Source organism: Poecilia mexicana, unplaced genomic scaffold (assembly GCF_051168715.1).
Source record: "Poecilia mexicana isolate PSO_F unplaced genomic scaffold, ASM5116871v1 scaffold_3, whole genome shotgun sequence".
NCBI lineage: Eukaryota > Metazoa > Chordata > Actinopteri > Cyprinodontiformes > Poeciliidae > Poecilia > Poecilia mexicana.
The window spans coordinates 11,477,356-11,494,536 of NW_028263372.1; the positions used below are offsets into that span (position 1 = coordinate 11,477,356).

A 17,181-nucleotide genomic window follows, 5' to 3' on the forward strand; every position below is an offset into this window, starting at 1 on the left:
ACCTTTAAAGACTCATTGCTGCCTGCTGTATGAATGTTCTGCTTGATTAGTGACACGATCAGTTTGCTGGCAAGTTTTAATTTAATTTACAAAGTTCTTAACATTACACCCAGATACCAAACATCCTATATGATCCAGGATACAAGACGTCCTTAAATTTACTTAGAAAATGCATTTTTAATATCTGTGGGTTTGTACCGAGTTAAGATAAAAATAAAAATTTTTTTTACTAAATTTCTCTTAAAATCACTTAAAGGAGTCAGATTTATAGGTACTAGTCTGAGTTATTTAAAAAAAAACTTTATGAATATTGTTAATGTTCAGATAATAGGATGTAAGTGTTTTGATAAATGAATTTGCTAATAATTATTCTTGACACACTTGTTTCTACTGTTAATGTCATTTTTACTATGTTTTGCTGTGTCAGTTCCAGAATACTGCTGTTTTGAACGATTACCACATTGGCCAGGACGCTCTTGTAAATTTTGTTTTTTATTCTCATAAGTCCCTTCTGATTAAACACCATATAAAATAAAATAAGTGGTGAAATACAATCCTGGAAAAATAAATGTGAAAGGCAAAATGGAGGTAAAAAAGTCTGACCAGTTATAGAAAGGAGTCACTGAATAACTAAAACAGAGTAAGTGGAGAAATTAATGAAAGAAAAGGAAAAAAAAAACAACAACAAGCTGCTGCCAAGATCACAGGCTGGAGCTTCTCAAGTGACTCAGCCAAGAAAACATTTTTGTCCTCCACTGGCTTGTAATAAAGAGCTGCAGGGGCCCTGGAGACAAAAACAACTCCTGCATACCTGACTTTATTTGCTTTCTCGCTTACCTTACCGGGGTTCCCAAGAATAAGCTGATCGCTTGATTAGTGCATAATACAATAAAAGCCTGCAGCACGTAATATCCATCTAGATGGCTCTGGTGGATCCTGCAGGTCTCTTAAAGTTAAACAAACCCGGTACGCCCCGTGGTGCGCCATGTATGCATATGTGCACCAGTAAACGTTTTAAGTGGAGCAGACTCAGACATTATGTTTACTAAAAGGTGCAAGAAGAGCCAATAGCCAGGCCGTGAAGCATTTTACCAATACTGCAGTATCTGTGCAGGGCAGGAACAACTCAACGACCTTTAACGAGGTTCTCGTTTGCTCAAAAAGTGGTCTTAATTTTGCTCATATATATTCAAAATGAATAATTTATGCTCATAGTTTAGATGCCGGATACAGTTAACCGTATTCTGCTAAAGCTCAACATTTTAATGGGTTAACATTCTCTCCTCTGAAAAGTTGAAACTTACGCTTATATTCCATATGCATCTCAAGTTACACATAAAATATCAGAGAATACACTGAAAACAAGGTTCTGATATGATACGATACATCTTTGATGGACCTAGATTTTCAAAGAAAAAAAAAGACATGAAAATCTTCTTCAAGTAGAAAATCTAAGGTACGCCACAAAATATCCATCTTTCATCAGACATGTTTTTGCTCTTAATTTAATAGTAAATAAGAACACAAACATCCATTGACCTTTACTAAAGAGTGGACTAAAAAGTAATTAAATTATTAAATTTGATGAAATTAAGCGAGAGTCACCCTTATCCAGGTGTTGTGGCCGAAAAAAAAAACATACCCAGAAAAATCCAAATAATTAATGACATTATTTGCTCTTTTTCTTCCCTTTAACCAGGCAACACCCTTTTCATCTTTTGACTCTACAGTGATCTAAATCCACTTTATACTGAAATCAGACTGCTCTGCTTGTTTCACTAAAATATCATGTTTTTAGTTTATTGTTGTACAGGTAAAATAGAAAAAAAAAACATAGAATAGTTGTTGCAATTTTAACAAGGAAAACATTTTCAGAATATATTTAAAACTAGGAGGGTATTAAAAAAAAAGCATCCTCCACCAAAGCCGCTATTTGTTATGCTAAGCAAAACTGACATCAATTTACAACTAAATTAAATACGCTCTTTCATTACAAACCTGCTCCATAGGGCTGCACACAATTGCACCATTCTATTCCACTTACTATGCTGTAAAAGGAGCCACACAGGGATGATGTATAAAAAAGATTTGATTTCAGCCTTTGTAGCAGATGTACAATGAAAAACCCCATATTTAAAAAAGGAAAGCTGGAATAAATCAGATTCTGCAAGTGGCATACATACTCATCTCGTTCTGACAAACAAAATGAAGAATTTAACATTTCCCTCATCAGATGTGACGCAGATCGATGTGTTTTTATGACCTTCGAAAAAGATGGGTATAGATTAACATGTTAAACTAACAACAACAATGCCGATCACACGCTGCGGTTTTCAATATCAGAGAAAAGCAAAGGTTCGGTTTCACTGCGAGCAGTTAAACGTCATCTTTTCTTTTTATGTCAAGACTTCTTTTAAAAGCTTTTGGAAACAACCTGACAATTTAAACTCGACATTCAGTGACGGTTTCCTCGGTGTGGGTGTTGTTGACGCAGCAACACAGTCACTGCGTAGAGCTGGAGTCACTTTACGAGTTTGTTTAAGACTGTAGACAACTATAAGCGACTGCACCCAAAAGAGCTGTAGCTCAGAAAGCAATTTTCAAAAGTCAGTCTGTCCGCCAGGCCGAGGCAGATCGTCACTGAGTCCATAAACAAGATATTTAAGAGTGCATTACAGAGTGGATCCACATTTTATGACAAAAAAATAAAAAATAAAAAATGCAATATGCGAGTCAAAGTGATTGCTTTTCTTGAATGAATTGGGAAAATGTCAGAGGATGGAATCAGATGATTTTTTTTATTGGTTCTGATCAGTGATCTGTGGGTAAAATACAAAAAAAAAAATTGGATTTCTCAATATTTATTAAATGTAATAAAAACATCAACAATTTTTGGTGAAACTACACATCAACCGTATTTCTTAAAAAATGTAGAATGAATCAAAACTGTCAGCAGGACAGACTTTAAAAAAAAACCCGATCGGTGCATCTCTACACATAAATGAAGACCAGAGCCACCTGGGAACAATATATGCTAATGAAGGTAATGTACTAGAAATCATTAGCATAAGCTAATAGTTTGTGGAAAAAGTTAAACAGGAAAAGAAAATACTTTATTTTTAACACCAAATTGCAAAAAAGCACCGTTATCTGAGATAATGTGAAAATTAATTTTAAATTATGCCAATTTTTAGTAATCCATTATGAACTGAAATAGCAGAGTTGTTCAGTGTTAAGTGCTTCTAATGTTTTTCAATGACATTTACAACAACAACAAAGAAAACAAATGCACATTCTCCACTAAGGCTGATTTAATGTTTTGTAAATTAAGCTAAGCTGATTCTAATTTTACTGAGCACCAGGTCTTTGGAAAATCCTAAAAAACATGGAAAAAGCGCACATTTTATTTTCAACCTTGGCGAGAGTCAAATATTTATAGGCTTCGTAATAAAAGGACACGAGGCAGAGCTGGGGTGACTCAGATTTTTACCAGTGGCAGTGAAACCTGCCTCCACCCTCACATTCTGACAAAACTAAATAAACAAATCTCAATTTGATTCCTCCTCAGCTGCGAGCAAGGCTGCCGACAAAGTTATGCACTCTGCTGCGAGCTCTTGTTGTGTTCTGCAAGCTGGATCCGATCTGTCCAAGGACGCCTGGAAACCAACTGTTGCTAATAAGCAAAAAAAAAAAAAAAAAACAAAGGAAAGGAGATGCTTGCTGAGTGACAAAGTCTGCAAACCGAATCTCATCGAAGGTGATGATTTAACTCCTATTGTTTAAACATGTAAAAAGTGTTCCTTTGTTATTTAATAAAAAGTCATGGACCGAGAGTAATTTTTCATTTTCTTCACGTTCCTCCTGTTCTCTCAAGGTAGTAAACTAAACACAACGGATAGAGTGCAACTCTGTATTCATAAAAGCAGTTACCTGTGATATATATATATATATATATGCTTTCACCTGAAATGAGCAAAGTGAGCACGGGGGTGAGAAACCCAATCGCAAACAAATCCCACACGCCGAGACCCTCCGTTCTACACGCCAGTAAAACCCGACACTCACAGTCGTGTTCAGATCAGCGGCGGGAGAGAAGGAGGAGTGGAGGAGACGGGTGGCCCGGAGGCTTTGAATGAGGCGCGATTTGCATGCCCCGTCAATTCCCGCCACCGCTCGCCGCCATGCATAATTCATCCGTTTTTATTGACTGCATGGGAATTCTGGTAAGGTGACGAAGTGATACTTCGAAAGAACAAAAGACGACTGTCCTATTCATGAGTGTCATCGGGACCGGCGCATACGAGGCGTTCAAAGGAACGCTCCGCCGACCGAACACCTGCACCCTCCCCCTCCCGCCGTCTTTGCATACTGATATCTGGGGACGCCATCAATGACATGCAGGACATTTACTTAGAATAAATGTTGACTGAACAGCTTAAAGCGTGGCGTAATCTGTCAAAGTGTGGCAGGGCCTAATCTAAATAAACGGTGAGGTTGGCGTTCTTGGTAACGGACCTGCTGAGAGTCGACTGAATGTGAAGAGAGGGTGAGGTCGGAGATGAAAAATTGAACCACAACTTGGAGTAGAACAACACACTAAGTGTTTTACGTTTCAAGTCATACAACAATATGCTAATATGCTACGACTGTGACAAGACAAACCAAGTTCATCAGCTGTTAGCATAGATAAACATTGAATCTACACGAAAGAACCAATTCTGACAAATGAAATACTAAATGAGAGATAATTAACCACAGTGAAACTAATGTTAGTTTTTAAGTAACCATTTCTAGATCTTAAACTTTCTCATGAGCCTAGAGAAAACCAAACAGGGCCTCCCCGTTAGTGCCCAATCATAGTTTCATATTTCAACAACTGCTGCAGCAGCAAACATCTGAAATGTCTTTAGACACAATATGGATAAAAAAAATACTAGCGATTTTAAAACACAAAATCTACTACCACTTGCAGAGCTGCTGTTGTTGTTGTATGCGTCTACAAACAAAAGAACAGTGACAGAAACAGGAGGGATAACAAAGCCGAGGAACGAGAGGAAGACGCTTCGTGTAAGTCACTCTACTTTCTGTCAGTACTTTCCGCTCATTTTCATCTTCTTTCATCACATGCATACAGCTCCAGCAACTCAACTTCCAAGGTTTGTGCTGTGCACCAAAGACTAATAAAACTATTCTTTTAAGGTTCTCCCTTTGCGCCTCTAATTCGCTCCGCAGTGTTTGAACCTAAGGCATCGTCTCTCTCCTACACGCCGCCTCAGAGGAGGGGAAGGGAAACGCAACGAGAACAAGAAAGAAAATTCCTCTGATATTCTCCTTAATTGCCACTGTTGTATTAAAAAAAACAAAAACTCCAAAGAAACGTCTTGGAAATGGATTTGCTCCGCTATCTGTTTGTGTTCTGACGGCAGGAGGCTTCCCGTCCTCTTCAATATGGCCAAGGTTTCCCTGGTAGTTCAGTATGCCTGCTAATTACCTCCACAGACACCCCAAGAGGGGAGGAGTATTCGCACTGGATGTTATTTTCTAATTAATACAAGGTAGATTAATAAGGACCATTTTAGCCGGCTCCCTTTGGAGGTCAGAACACTTGCAGACAATCAGAGTCATTAAAGACGTTTAGCTTACGTAGCGTCGCGCTTTGAACCGTCAGCTCGACGGGCTAATGACATTCTCGCTCACGCCACACAGGAGCCACGCGGCTAACAATGTGACAACCTTACATTTAATTTCACTTAAGGCACAAATCCCCATCCAGAGCTGTATTTAGATAAATGGGCCTCATTTCAAACCCTGTTTTGTTTTTTTTTTTTTTTTGTATTGACCCACCAAGTTATTATGCTGCAGAATTGACAAACTAGGGGTGAGGTAAACAAACTCCTTTCTTAATTGGTGAGAATCAAATTTCCCACGTTCAGCGCTATTCTCTCTGCGGACGTTGAGCCACACCGCCTGAGTTAATGAGAGCCAGAGGAGCGAGAGCACGCTCTGCCTCGGCTCTTTATTTGGGAAGCTTCCCGTCAGCTGGCGACCCGGCAACACCGGCCTCCCAGATGAAGCGGCTCTGTTTGCAAATCTAACTCTCTCCGATGTGAAGCTCTTGGGGAAAGCAGTGGCAGAAAAGCATTAACACCTCGGGGCGCAGGCGCCAGGACAAACCGTTTAGCTTCTTTTTTTGGGGGGGAGGCCAGAAGCACTGGGAGCAAAAGTGTTAGCACTGCTGCTGATTTTCAAAAACTAGATTGAATGGAGCAGAGTCTGGCTGTAGACTAGCCGCAGGCTCTCACTGGGTACCGCTAGTTCTTACATAAGTGACCCTTAAATATATTTATACAAGAACGCTAAAGTGCAACACGAAGACGCTGCTGTTACTTAAAAACAACAAAACTCTAGCTATCTTTAGCTAATGTTTGGGGGACCCGTTCCCTCACTTTTGCCTTTTTTCACGGTCGCTAAGCAGCGCCACAGTCCTCTCACATTTGCCAGAGTGGTTGTGAAGTTTTTATTGTTATTATTATTATTATTATTATTATTATTATTATTATTATTATTATTATTATTATTATTAAAACAGGAAGGATTTCTTGTTTTATATAATGTGGGAGAAAAGGTCAATATTGTGTCAGCAGCACTTTTAGCCAAATCAAGTTTATTTCAATTCAGCAACAAGGCAGTTCAAAGTGCTTTTTACTATAAAAATATCATCCAGGAAGCAGTTATGAAACAAGCGACAAACATTACATTTTGTCAGATGTCATCGTCACAATCATTAAGCCGATATACGTCCAATACGTCGATCGATGTTCCAGTTACTACTAATAAAAGGCCGCTAAAAACAGGTGAGGTTTCGCCTTAATTTAAAAGAGTTCAGTGTTTCAGCAGTTTTGAAGTTTTCTGGACGTTTGTTCCAGATTAGAGGAGAATGTTAATTGCTCCTCTAGAAGACGAGAAGCGAAATATTTTTCCAAGGCAAACCTTGAGTACTCCAGATGGTCTGCAGTAGACGGTTCTTTTCAGGCCTGACACTTCTTCTTTGAACCTCTTTTCTCGTTTTTTTTAAAACTACACACAGCACAAAATATGTCCGACCATGGGAAAACTGGGAATGATTTTGAGTCAACAGATTCGGATTCTGTCTTTCCCAACACATGAAAATTAACAAGCTTTTCTTTGTTCACAGGACTTTTCAGGCTAACTTGTTACAGGTTTTGTGATAACAGCTCATATAATTTTGTGCTCAGTGAGAAACACTGGACTGGCATTGTAATTTTTTTTTGTGCCTGACTTTCTGATCACAGCTTGACAGAAATTTGAAGAGGGAAAGACTAAAGCAAACGAGGCGGATTAGCAGTGCTTGCTAGTAACCAACAGATTAATCCAGGACATGCAACTGTTAAATATTGTCTTTGTTGCTGCATATCGAGCTGATGACAGTCATGAAACTGCCTTATAGGCACAATGTCTTCAGTCAGAGGCATCTTCAGATTCGTTGCAACACTGACTGCTACCAGAAATCCTTCCTGTATGAGTTACGGCAACATTTAAAATGCCTTTGGTATGAACAATATTTTTTTTCTTTTATTGAATTAAAATGAATATAATTGCCAAAGTCCTGCTGGCCATTGTGATCACAAACCCGTGCAATTCTAACTCTCATCTGTATTTTCCTTTGCAACATTTAGGCTATTGCTCTTTTTCAGCTTCAGGATCTCAGCCAATAATAACACGTATATCAAGTGTGAGCATCAACGCCAGTAAAATATGATCCAACATGCATGGCACGCACCGCACAAGAAGTATAATATCTCATCTAAAATTGCATTGAAGCGCTCCTTTTGCAAAAGTGTCATTGCACAACATGGATGTTGCGATAACAACTGTAATTTGATATATTGTGTAGCTCTACTGCCAGGTATGTTTAGTTTTATCTCTGCTGGTGTAGCAGAGAAAATTTCAGGAATGGTATCAATAAAATAACTTTTTTTTTTCCTGCAGAACCGAATAGTTGCAAAAGAAAATTTAACAACCGTCTATATAAAATCAATTAGGTGTTAAAATGTACGTATTGATTCATACCTTTCCTCCAGCGCTTTGTCTCCAAACATCCAGCGGATGTGAGGTGGGGGGTAACCTGTGGCCACACACGGCAGCAACACGCCGGCGCCCAGCAGCCTGGCCACAGACGCAGGCTGCACCAGGAACTCAAGCTTCCTCTCCACTCCGGGTTCTTTGGAAAAAAAACAATAAATGTTTAGGGTTAAAACAGAGGAGAAAAAAAAAGAGAAGTGAAGTTAAAGCATGATTAGTAATAATCTTCAAAAGAAGTCAGGAAGGCTAAATCAAAATGAATTATGCTTTAAGTCCGAGAAACATCAGCAATAACAATAAAGTGTTCGTTAACGACCCGAGTCCATTTTTTTACAGCGTACAGCAAACAACCATAAAGACGTGGAACTAGGCCTGTCGCAATAAATCAATAAATCGCGTGATAAATTAAAACAAGTTCAGTAATCTGCATGCTTTATTGTGTTTTTCCTTTCTCTCTCTTTCTACCAAAAGTTTTGCTTACGGTGACTTAATAATTCATTTTATTTGTTGTTTCTGTTGTTTTGCTCACTTATTTTGGATATTTAAAATGTCTTCCAGTTCCGATGTTAAATGTTAATTACAACTTAAAGTTTATTGATCTCTGATGAGAATGTGTTCTTGCATCATTATCTGTCTCAAAGAAAAATATCACAGTTTATCACAATAAACTTCTGGGACAATTTATAGTCCAGGAAAACTTGTTATTGTGAAGGCCTACACAGAATTAAACACTTTGTCCGTCAATCACTGCCTCTCATTGAAAACTTTTTCTTAGACCCATTTGGAAAATCTAATTTCCTCAAACGGTTTCATGAGCTCTCGTCTTACACGAATTCATCCGTGAGCAAACAAAGGACGGAGAAACCCACAGAGGTCTTATTGAAGTCAGAGTTACGGCCTCCAATATCTCCTCTGTGCCGGTAGGAGGTCTGGCGTTTAACAGCACAGTAAATAAACCTTCTGGAGGGGCAGGAGGAGACCCCGCCTCGCCGGACTTCAGTGTCCCTTTGTGCTACAAGTGAGTTACTGTTGCATCAATTCAACTTAATGGGAATCAGTCGGCTCCTTTTAGCATTAAGCCAGTTCTCACCCTGGTTAGACGGGCGTCTTCATGCTGAAAGTAATGAGCAACATAAAGAGAACACAATGGGATTTCTGTAATTAAACAGTAAAACTGGAATGTAAGGTTGCAAGGAAGATTAAAAAAATACATAAATCAACAAAAGGCTAAACATTTCAATCAGAGAGGATAGGTAAGCAATATGTACAGCCGGGTTTCCCTCAGTGTATTATCATAAGCCTGGCGGGCCACCAGGCTTTTCTTGCATCCCCACCAGGCTAAGCATTGATCATTTATTTATTGTAGTTTTTTTATATACAGCAGAAACTGTGACTTTGGTACAATGGTTGGAAACACAGTATGGTCATGGTATGAACACGTAGGCAGGCTGAGGTCCCTGTAATGTCTGTACCGGTCTACACGCCAACAACGTCAGCAGATAAAGTGATGAGTCGTGCATAAAGGATGAAAAACGTTTGGGTGCTTTGATTAGGACGAATCAACTGAAGTGCAAACAACTTGACTGATATTTCTTTTACTTGTATTGCTCTAATGTTTGCCTTTTTTAAGACGTTGTAGTTGGTGTTTAGTATTGTTCATAATGTCTTTGAATAACATGTAATTAGCTAGTGATATTTTCAAATTTTCTGTCAACTCAAAAGCAGTAGGCTCCTGGATGACTGCCCTAGTGCCCGCACCACGCGGATCAGCAAGTTTTCTGGAGGAAACCCTGCGTACATCACAGTAAGAAGGATAAAAGCTTCTGTTTAAGACTGATTCTCAGAGTTGGACTCCACCTGGGATGGTCTGCAGCGGGGCCTCGTCGCTGGACTTGGAGGAGCCCACGTTTTCCACGACGCAACGATAGAGGCCGGCGTCCGTCTCCGAGGCGTTGCTGATAACGAGGGCCCCACTGGGCAGCTGGATCAACCTGTCGCTCAGCTCCAACGCCTCCTTGTCCTTCTCCCAGCGCGTGAACGGAACCAGGTCCGAGTTGACCTCGCACGCCATCACCTGACTGTCCCCGACGTGGACGGAGGCCGCCGACGGCTGGCTGGCAAACCGGGGAATCCCTAAAGGACGAGGAGAGACAGGAAAAACAGGGTGAACGAGATTTATTGTGCACCGACGGAATCAAGACAGACTTTGTTTCCCGCTGTTATACAGCAGCAACTTTCTGAGAAGATTTCTGTGTAATTTCACTTTCCAGCAGGAGAGTTTGAAGCGTTCACTCTGAAAGATTGAGGGTGGCCGAATTCTAGAACTGAGCAAATCTGGAGCAGTTGGACGCTGCAGATCGATACTTTTTTCACCTTTTAGGGCAATTTTGTTTTACATGTAATAACATCTTCGTAGACGTGTGGGCACTTTGATTAGGATGAAACAACTGAAGTGTAACGACGGCACTTGACAAAATGAAACAAGGGACTTTGAAATGCCTTGTTGCTGAAAGGTGCTATACAAATAAAATTTGATTGATTGATGACTGATTTGAAGTGTATAAAAGTACAATATAGTTTTCCATTTATCAAAGTTCTTGCATTCATCTTAATTTTGGAGAAACTAGAACCATAACTACTGATCTGTTTTTGCTCAAGAGCAATTCTTACAAGCCAAATAAGATAAAAAATAAATCAATGATTGAAATGTAGAAAATGTTGGCCTGTCTTACACTAACGCAATCTTTATGTTTTTTGAATGTACAATGATCTGTTTTCTGTAAAAATAAAACAAAAAATTTCAATAAAATTGCCATTTTTTAAGTTTGTTATTGAGCACATGAAATAAAAAAGGCACATGAGTTTGTTTTAAAAAATGGAATAAAAATGTTGGCATTTTTGTGGCCCCACATGCTTTCAAATGAATGATTTTGGGTTTTATGGCAAAAAGTTTGGACACCGTCAGTGTAAGCAAGAAACTGTGGGTGGGCGGATTGTGAGATGAATAAACAGATATAGATGGATAAACAGTGATAAACAGTGGATGGATGAATATTAAATGGTCGGATGGACAAGAAGTAGACAGCTGGATAAAAGAAAAGAAAAGATAAAAGAAAAGATGGACAGATGGACAGGCGGGTGGAAGGAAGGAAAAATGGATGGATAAGTTTGCCGAAGAATAAAATTAGGAATAGTGTTAAAATATTGTAGCTATTTCCATAACCATTCATATTCAAACTTGTAGGAAAAAAACAAAAACAAAACAGATGGATCCTTGAACTTGACACAGGATTCCACTCAGGTAGAAATTAATTTAAATAACAAAAACAGAAATATGCTAAAAAATGGGAAACAAATCCTCCAGTTCATATTCAGAGCACCGTCCCCAAAACCACGGAGGTCAAGAAGTCAGCGCTGACCTCCTGCGGGCTCATTTAAATGCACTGAAAACCCTCAAAACAAATAGTAGCAACCACGGCTAATGCTAATTAGCTACGCACAGACATGGACACACAGCAATTAAAAGATAAAAAAAAACAACAACCTTGAATTTGAAGGCGTCATCCAACGTTCCTTTAAAACAAACCGCGTTCAGAGAAGAAACCAAACAGTGTGGAAGACGGCAGCACAAAATAATAATAATAGTAATAAAACCGTCCGTCCTCCGTTTATTAGCCAAACAGAGGAACGAGCCTTTGTTTTGGGAAGTAAAGCAGGCCTCTCAATCAAGTGTGAAAAGAAAACCGTGCTGCGTTATTACCCAAGGAGAGGCTCTCGAGTTTTTGAGTCGACTGCGGTCGTCTCCTTGGCAACATGCGCGCGAGAAGCGGAGGGATTAAGCCGCGTGGCTGCGGATGAGAGGAACGGCGGCCGCGTTTTGGCGGAATGTTCATCTGCTCGCAAATGCAACTTTGTCTCCTGTAACTGTGCTTTGATGCAGGAAGTGATGCTGAGCACTTGCTGAGTGATGATTTGGTGTCTGCACCCCCCAACACCACGTCCCTCCCTCCCCCCAACACCTCTCTGGAGCAGACATCACTCTGAGTCCCTGCCAAGAGTGGCTCCAGGGTAAATTACACTTTCAGATAAAGCCCCCCACCACCACCCCGCTCACTCTCTCCTGGCTCTGGAGGACGTGTGCAGCTTCTCTGGGTATATCTCAGCGCGGCAGTTCGACTAATACGGGCTTTTCTGATGCCAGGGTCTGATAGTTTTGTGTCAGAGCTGCCAATCACCTTGCTGCATAATCACGCCGGCGAAGAACGACCTGAATTATTTAGATTGGAGACGTTCGCGCTTTTTTCACCGGATCGAGTTATTGTTCGAGATTAGCAGATGCAGCGTGATCCGCGCGTGGATTTAGAAGTCAACAGATCAAAAGTTTAAAATGATGATCTGCATGTGTTACTGTCACTACATGTCGTCTCAAACTGTTTTTTTTTAATTGAAATTTTAAGGGATGGACCAACACGATAGCATAATCGTAGTTAAGATGAGGTAAACAAGACGCGGTCTAAAAATCTGAAAAGTGCAGCATGCCTGTATTCAGGCTGCATGAAAAGCGTCTGAAACCATTTTGAATTCTTCATTGGATTTATAACAGGTTTCAGGTCTTGACATAGATTCTCAACTGCATTTATGAGGTCTGAGCTTTGACTGGGCCATTCAAACACATGACGATCTCTGAGCCGAATCATTCCTTGTAGCTCTGGCTGGATTTTTAGGATCACTGTCCTGTCTCAAAATAGTATTTTTGTGAAATTGGGGCACAAGCAAAGCATTTCCACAGCATAATACTGCCACCACCATGTTTCACAGTGTGAGCTGCAGATCTCTGTATGATTTGGAATAAATTCTGCATTAAATTTCCAAAACAAGTATGAGAAATATGTGAAACTAAAAAAATCATTAATAATATAATAATAATAATATCAACACAACATAAAAAAAGTAAGTTGTCTTTTCACAAAAGGTTATGTAACATTTGGTGCCAAAAACAGCTTTTTGGTTGGAATTATTTAACACATAAATCATTATAAAAATCATAAGGTTTGTGGAACAAGATGTGGAAAAGTTCCAAGATATATAAAGATTTTAGGAAAATAAAACAATTTCTTTAAAACACAAATTTTATAGTATATTTCAATGCTTTTCATAATCCTTTGACACTCACACAAAATAGCCTTTGCTCTTACTGTTCATGGAAAAATAAAGACAAGTAGCCATTTTTCTTAACAATAACGTGGGATAATACTCCTTAATGACACCACTTGCTGGCTTTAATTGCCAAATCTTTTGTATAGACAAAGAACTCTTCCAGAAACAAAATCACCTTTGTGTAAAACTTTGCATAATGTCTGACTACGTCACATTTCGGCCTACTTGCTTCGTGGGTGGGAGTTATAAAAATCTACCAGCAGAGACAGATGCCTTCTCCAGAGATCAAACGCTGCTGCGTCACGCCATTGGTTTAGCGCTTTCTGACCCGGTCGGCAGTCTCTCCGCTGGGTTTCCAAATCGACTAACCCTTTGTTCCTCCAGAATCATCTCGTCTCTCTGGGCTGTCTGGACGTGCGCAGAGCTTGGCTCTGCTGTTCAGTGGCAGCCGGTTTTAATAAAAGCGCTGCTACGAATGTACTGTGTGCTAAACTGTACATCAGCACATTAAGCTGAGGTCAAGACAGAGCGGGAGGGAGAGGGGAAGAGGGGAGCGCCGAAGCCAACGCCATCGATTCCAATTAATCACAATTCTCCATTTAAATCGACTGGGCTGGGAGCTTCATTTTCCTCGTCCTGCCTCAGCACATCTATTGAGCAGAAGTGCTGTGCTGCCAATCTCCAGTCTTATCATCGGGGTGTGAAGGAACCAAATAACTCCAGCGGAGCCGGGTAGTCTCTGTGGTCGAAAGGGAAGGGACGAGGAGAGTTCACCGGGTCCTCTGTTCGCGTGAAAAGCGACGGGACGGAAGCAGAATTTGATGCTGCCGACGTCACCGGTGGATTTCTCCAGGATGTAGTGTTGGGTCTAGTGAGGGTGGAACAAAGGGTACAGAATCAGATGTTAGCCGTAGGATCTTCCTGCATGGCTTTGTCTGTGGAGCATATAATCATATGCTAATGAAGCAAAGTGTCCGTCACTGGATGAAGATTAGCAGAAAGGAGCGACGCTACAAAGCGCAACCGACCAGCATAATGCCTGCATACCGCCGCCTCAGCATAAACACAAGATACAATAACACACACAGAGATAGACATGCACTTGGAGCGGCTCCTACTGTTCTTAATTAAAATCAGGTATGGAATAAAAATGAGCAGATTAAAGGAATATGCGCAAGGCTTTAGGGATTTCCCCCGAGATCCAACTGAACTGGTAACTGTCTGCGTAACGGTTTCCTTTCACCTTGGATCTGCTCTGTGTTGCGTATTTTTCTACCAGAATCACAGTGGATAATTAAAAAACAAAACAAAAAAGTCAGGCATATATATTTTTTTTAAATATGCACAGGGGATTTTATTGCATATGCAAAGTCTGGACTGATTTGAGAAAGGAAAAAAAAAACTTTTTCTGGTGCAAAAATATATTATGACGTATGAGGAAATACCATTTAGGCAACCAGGAGATGTTTTACAGATAAAAGCCAGAATGAATGAACTAAACGGAGCACTTCCAGGCTCTTTATGGAGGCGGATTTTACCCATTAATTCAACATTTTCTATTAACATATAAATTACCCGGTGGGACTAATTAGACGGAAATTAGGCATGCATTTTTTTTCTTTCCCTTTTCAAAAATTAATTTGTTGATGGATTTTATGTAAATATTTACTATCACATGTGCTGCCAATATCTTCCAACTCTAATTAGATTAAGATTTAAAAACATGATAAAAATCCATACATGACACAAAGCTGTAAATCACTTCCTATGTCAAATTTAGTCAATTCAACATAGAAAAAATGAGCCGATTCTTACTCTTAAGGAGCTCTTGATTTCTACGAAATCCAGACCTTGGTGGTGAAAAGCTGCAAACGCTGTGAGATGTGAACACCAAGCACCGAACTGAGTTCACAACTGGAGGCCTTGGAGGAAACCGGATAAGTGTTGCAATCCAAACCACTCGGATGAAGACTTGTGCAAGGATGTTTACTGCTTATAAATGTCAAAATTCAAGTTCCGATGTCGTGTTAAGACTTCAGTTTAAACTCGAAGTTTGTCTGAGCTAAAACTTTGGAAATCACCAGGCTATTTCAAAAGGCACTGTTTAAAAATACATATGTTGCAAAAATATGGTGTAACATGTTTGTGTTAGTTATGCAAAAATGGAGAACAAATGACAACTACATTTACTGAAGATTGTGTCTTTGTTGGTATTTTAAAAATATAACTATAAACCTAAGGAGCTTGAATTAACTAGCTACAATGCTAACACTTGCTTTGGTAGCAAGCCTTGGGTAGGCTGACATGCTAACTCTAGAAGCTTGTTTTCAGCATTTGTTTATGAATATAGTTAGTTTGCTTTTTGTTTTTTTGAGGGGGTGCAGGTCATTTCACCCTCTTGTCATGTCATACCTCCATAGTTTTAAATGTTTCATGCTTTTTGGGCTGAAAATTTTGTAGGAAATCACAAAGCCATTTTGTTCAGGTTGGAAGGTGATATTTTCATACTTACTTTCACCAAATGATGCAAAGTGAGCTTTTGTAATCTACCCACAGTTTGCAGGTATTGTTATAGGATCTCATCAAATGATATTTGTAACCAATAGACCTCCATTAAGTTTATTTTTGTTTTATCAGGGGGTCATAATCAGCCAAAGTCCATGTAAGCACCACAATCACCAGAAACAGGATGTAATAGTGTTCCGAAAATAATACACAATTATATCAAAAACTGATATGATCTTTTTTTTTTCCATTCTTTATCTGCATAAATCATAGACTTTTTTTTAAGAAAAGAAAAAGCTTGGGTTGTTGTTCGTTTTTGACTCTGCATACACACCTGGTAGTAACTCCAGTCATGTAGAGCAGTGGTCCCCAACCCTCAGGCCGCGGACCGGTACCGGTCCATGGACCAACTGGTACCGGACCGCGCAAGAAATAATTAAATATTCCGTTTTATGTATTATTTGAGTCTGGAGGATCTTTTATTTTGAAAATCCTTTAACTGGATTCTCTCGGTTACTTGCGCGCCAACACTGAGCCCACAAGCAGCGAAATGAGTAAGAAACAGATCAGATGTATTTGGAAAGTTTCTTTGCAAAGGGGAAAAGGCCCGGAGAAGAGACCGGTAGGTGACTCCCACATTTCCCACATTAGTTTTCTGTGTAAAATGTATTTAAAGAATAACTTCAGCGAATAATTGTGTGAGATCCCAGTGTCTCATTGGCTGGTCTGTGAAGCAAGTAACTGTGGACCAATCAGATTGCTGCAGCACATCAATATAAAAGAAATGCAGAGGTAATCATTTATGTGATTTTAAAATGGCTTCAATAATTACTCATCTAATATCCCAATTCATATTATTGAGTATTATTATTACTTCACTCTTACTTATATTTTATTTTTGATTCCACAGTCATATTTTGTTTTTCTTAGTGTCAGGACTCATGTTTCAGAAATGGAGTTTACTGTATGAAAAACAATCAGGTAATTATTTTTATCTGAAAAATGTTATTTTTTGAATGTGAGGTAAAATTCACATTCATCCATTTTTACCCTTGCTTGATGACTTTCTATTGCTCCTTTTCCACCGGCCCAACTTGGCTCTGTAGCAGGGTGCCGCCTCCTGGTGGCAGGGGGGTGTAGCGCCCCGTCTCCAGGCGCCATGAGCTGTGCTTCGTTACATGCGACCCAAAGTTGCGTTAACGGAATATTTTCAGTATTTGACCAATTATTTCTTTAAAGGACAGGAAAATTTTAAGCCCATCGGTCATTTGACAGGTTATAATTAACACCTTCATGCAGGACATGATAGACTTTACGTAATGAGTTCATCGCTGAGGCAAATAAAATCAATCAATAAAAGAATCCTTTGTGAATATCATCTCATGGACACTGAACTAAATGCGTCTTTCTGACCGG

At 39.6% G+C, this 17,181-nt stretch overlaps 1 protein-coding gene across 3 annotated transcripts in view; it reads right to left on the bottom strand.

Moving 5' to 3' along the window:
* The window catches only part of neo1a (neogenin 1a), a 213,202-nt gene that overhangs the window by 88,893 nt on the left and 107,128 nt on the right, over positions 1 to 17,181 (bottom strand). For all 3 annotated transcript variants that reach the window (XM_088004157.1, XM_088004156.1, XM_088004158.1), the window contains exons 3-4: positions 9,961 to 10,236; positions 8,092 to 8,242 (exon numbers count right to left, since the gene is read on the bottom strand). In XM_088004157.1, coding sequence (XP_087860283.1) covers positions 8,092 to 8,242; positions 9,961 to 10,236 — 427 coding nt within the window. The remainder of the gene's footprint in view (positions 1 to 8,091; positions 8,243 to 9,960; positions 10,237 to 17,181) is intronic.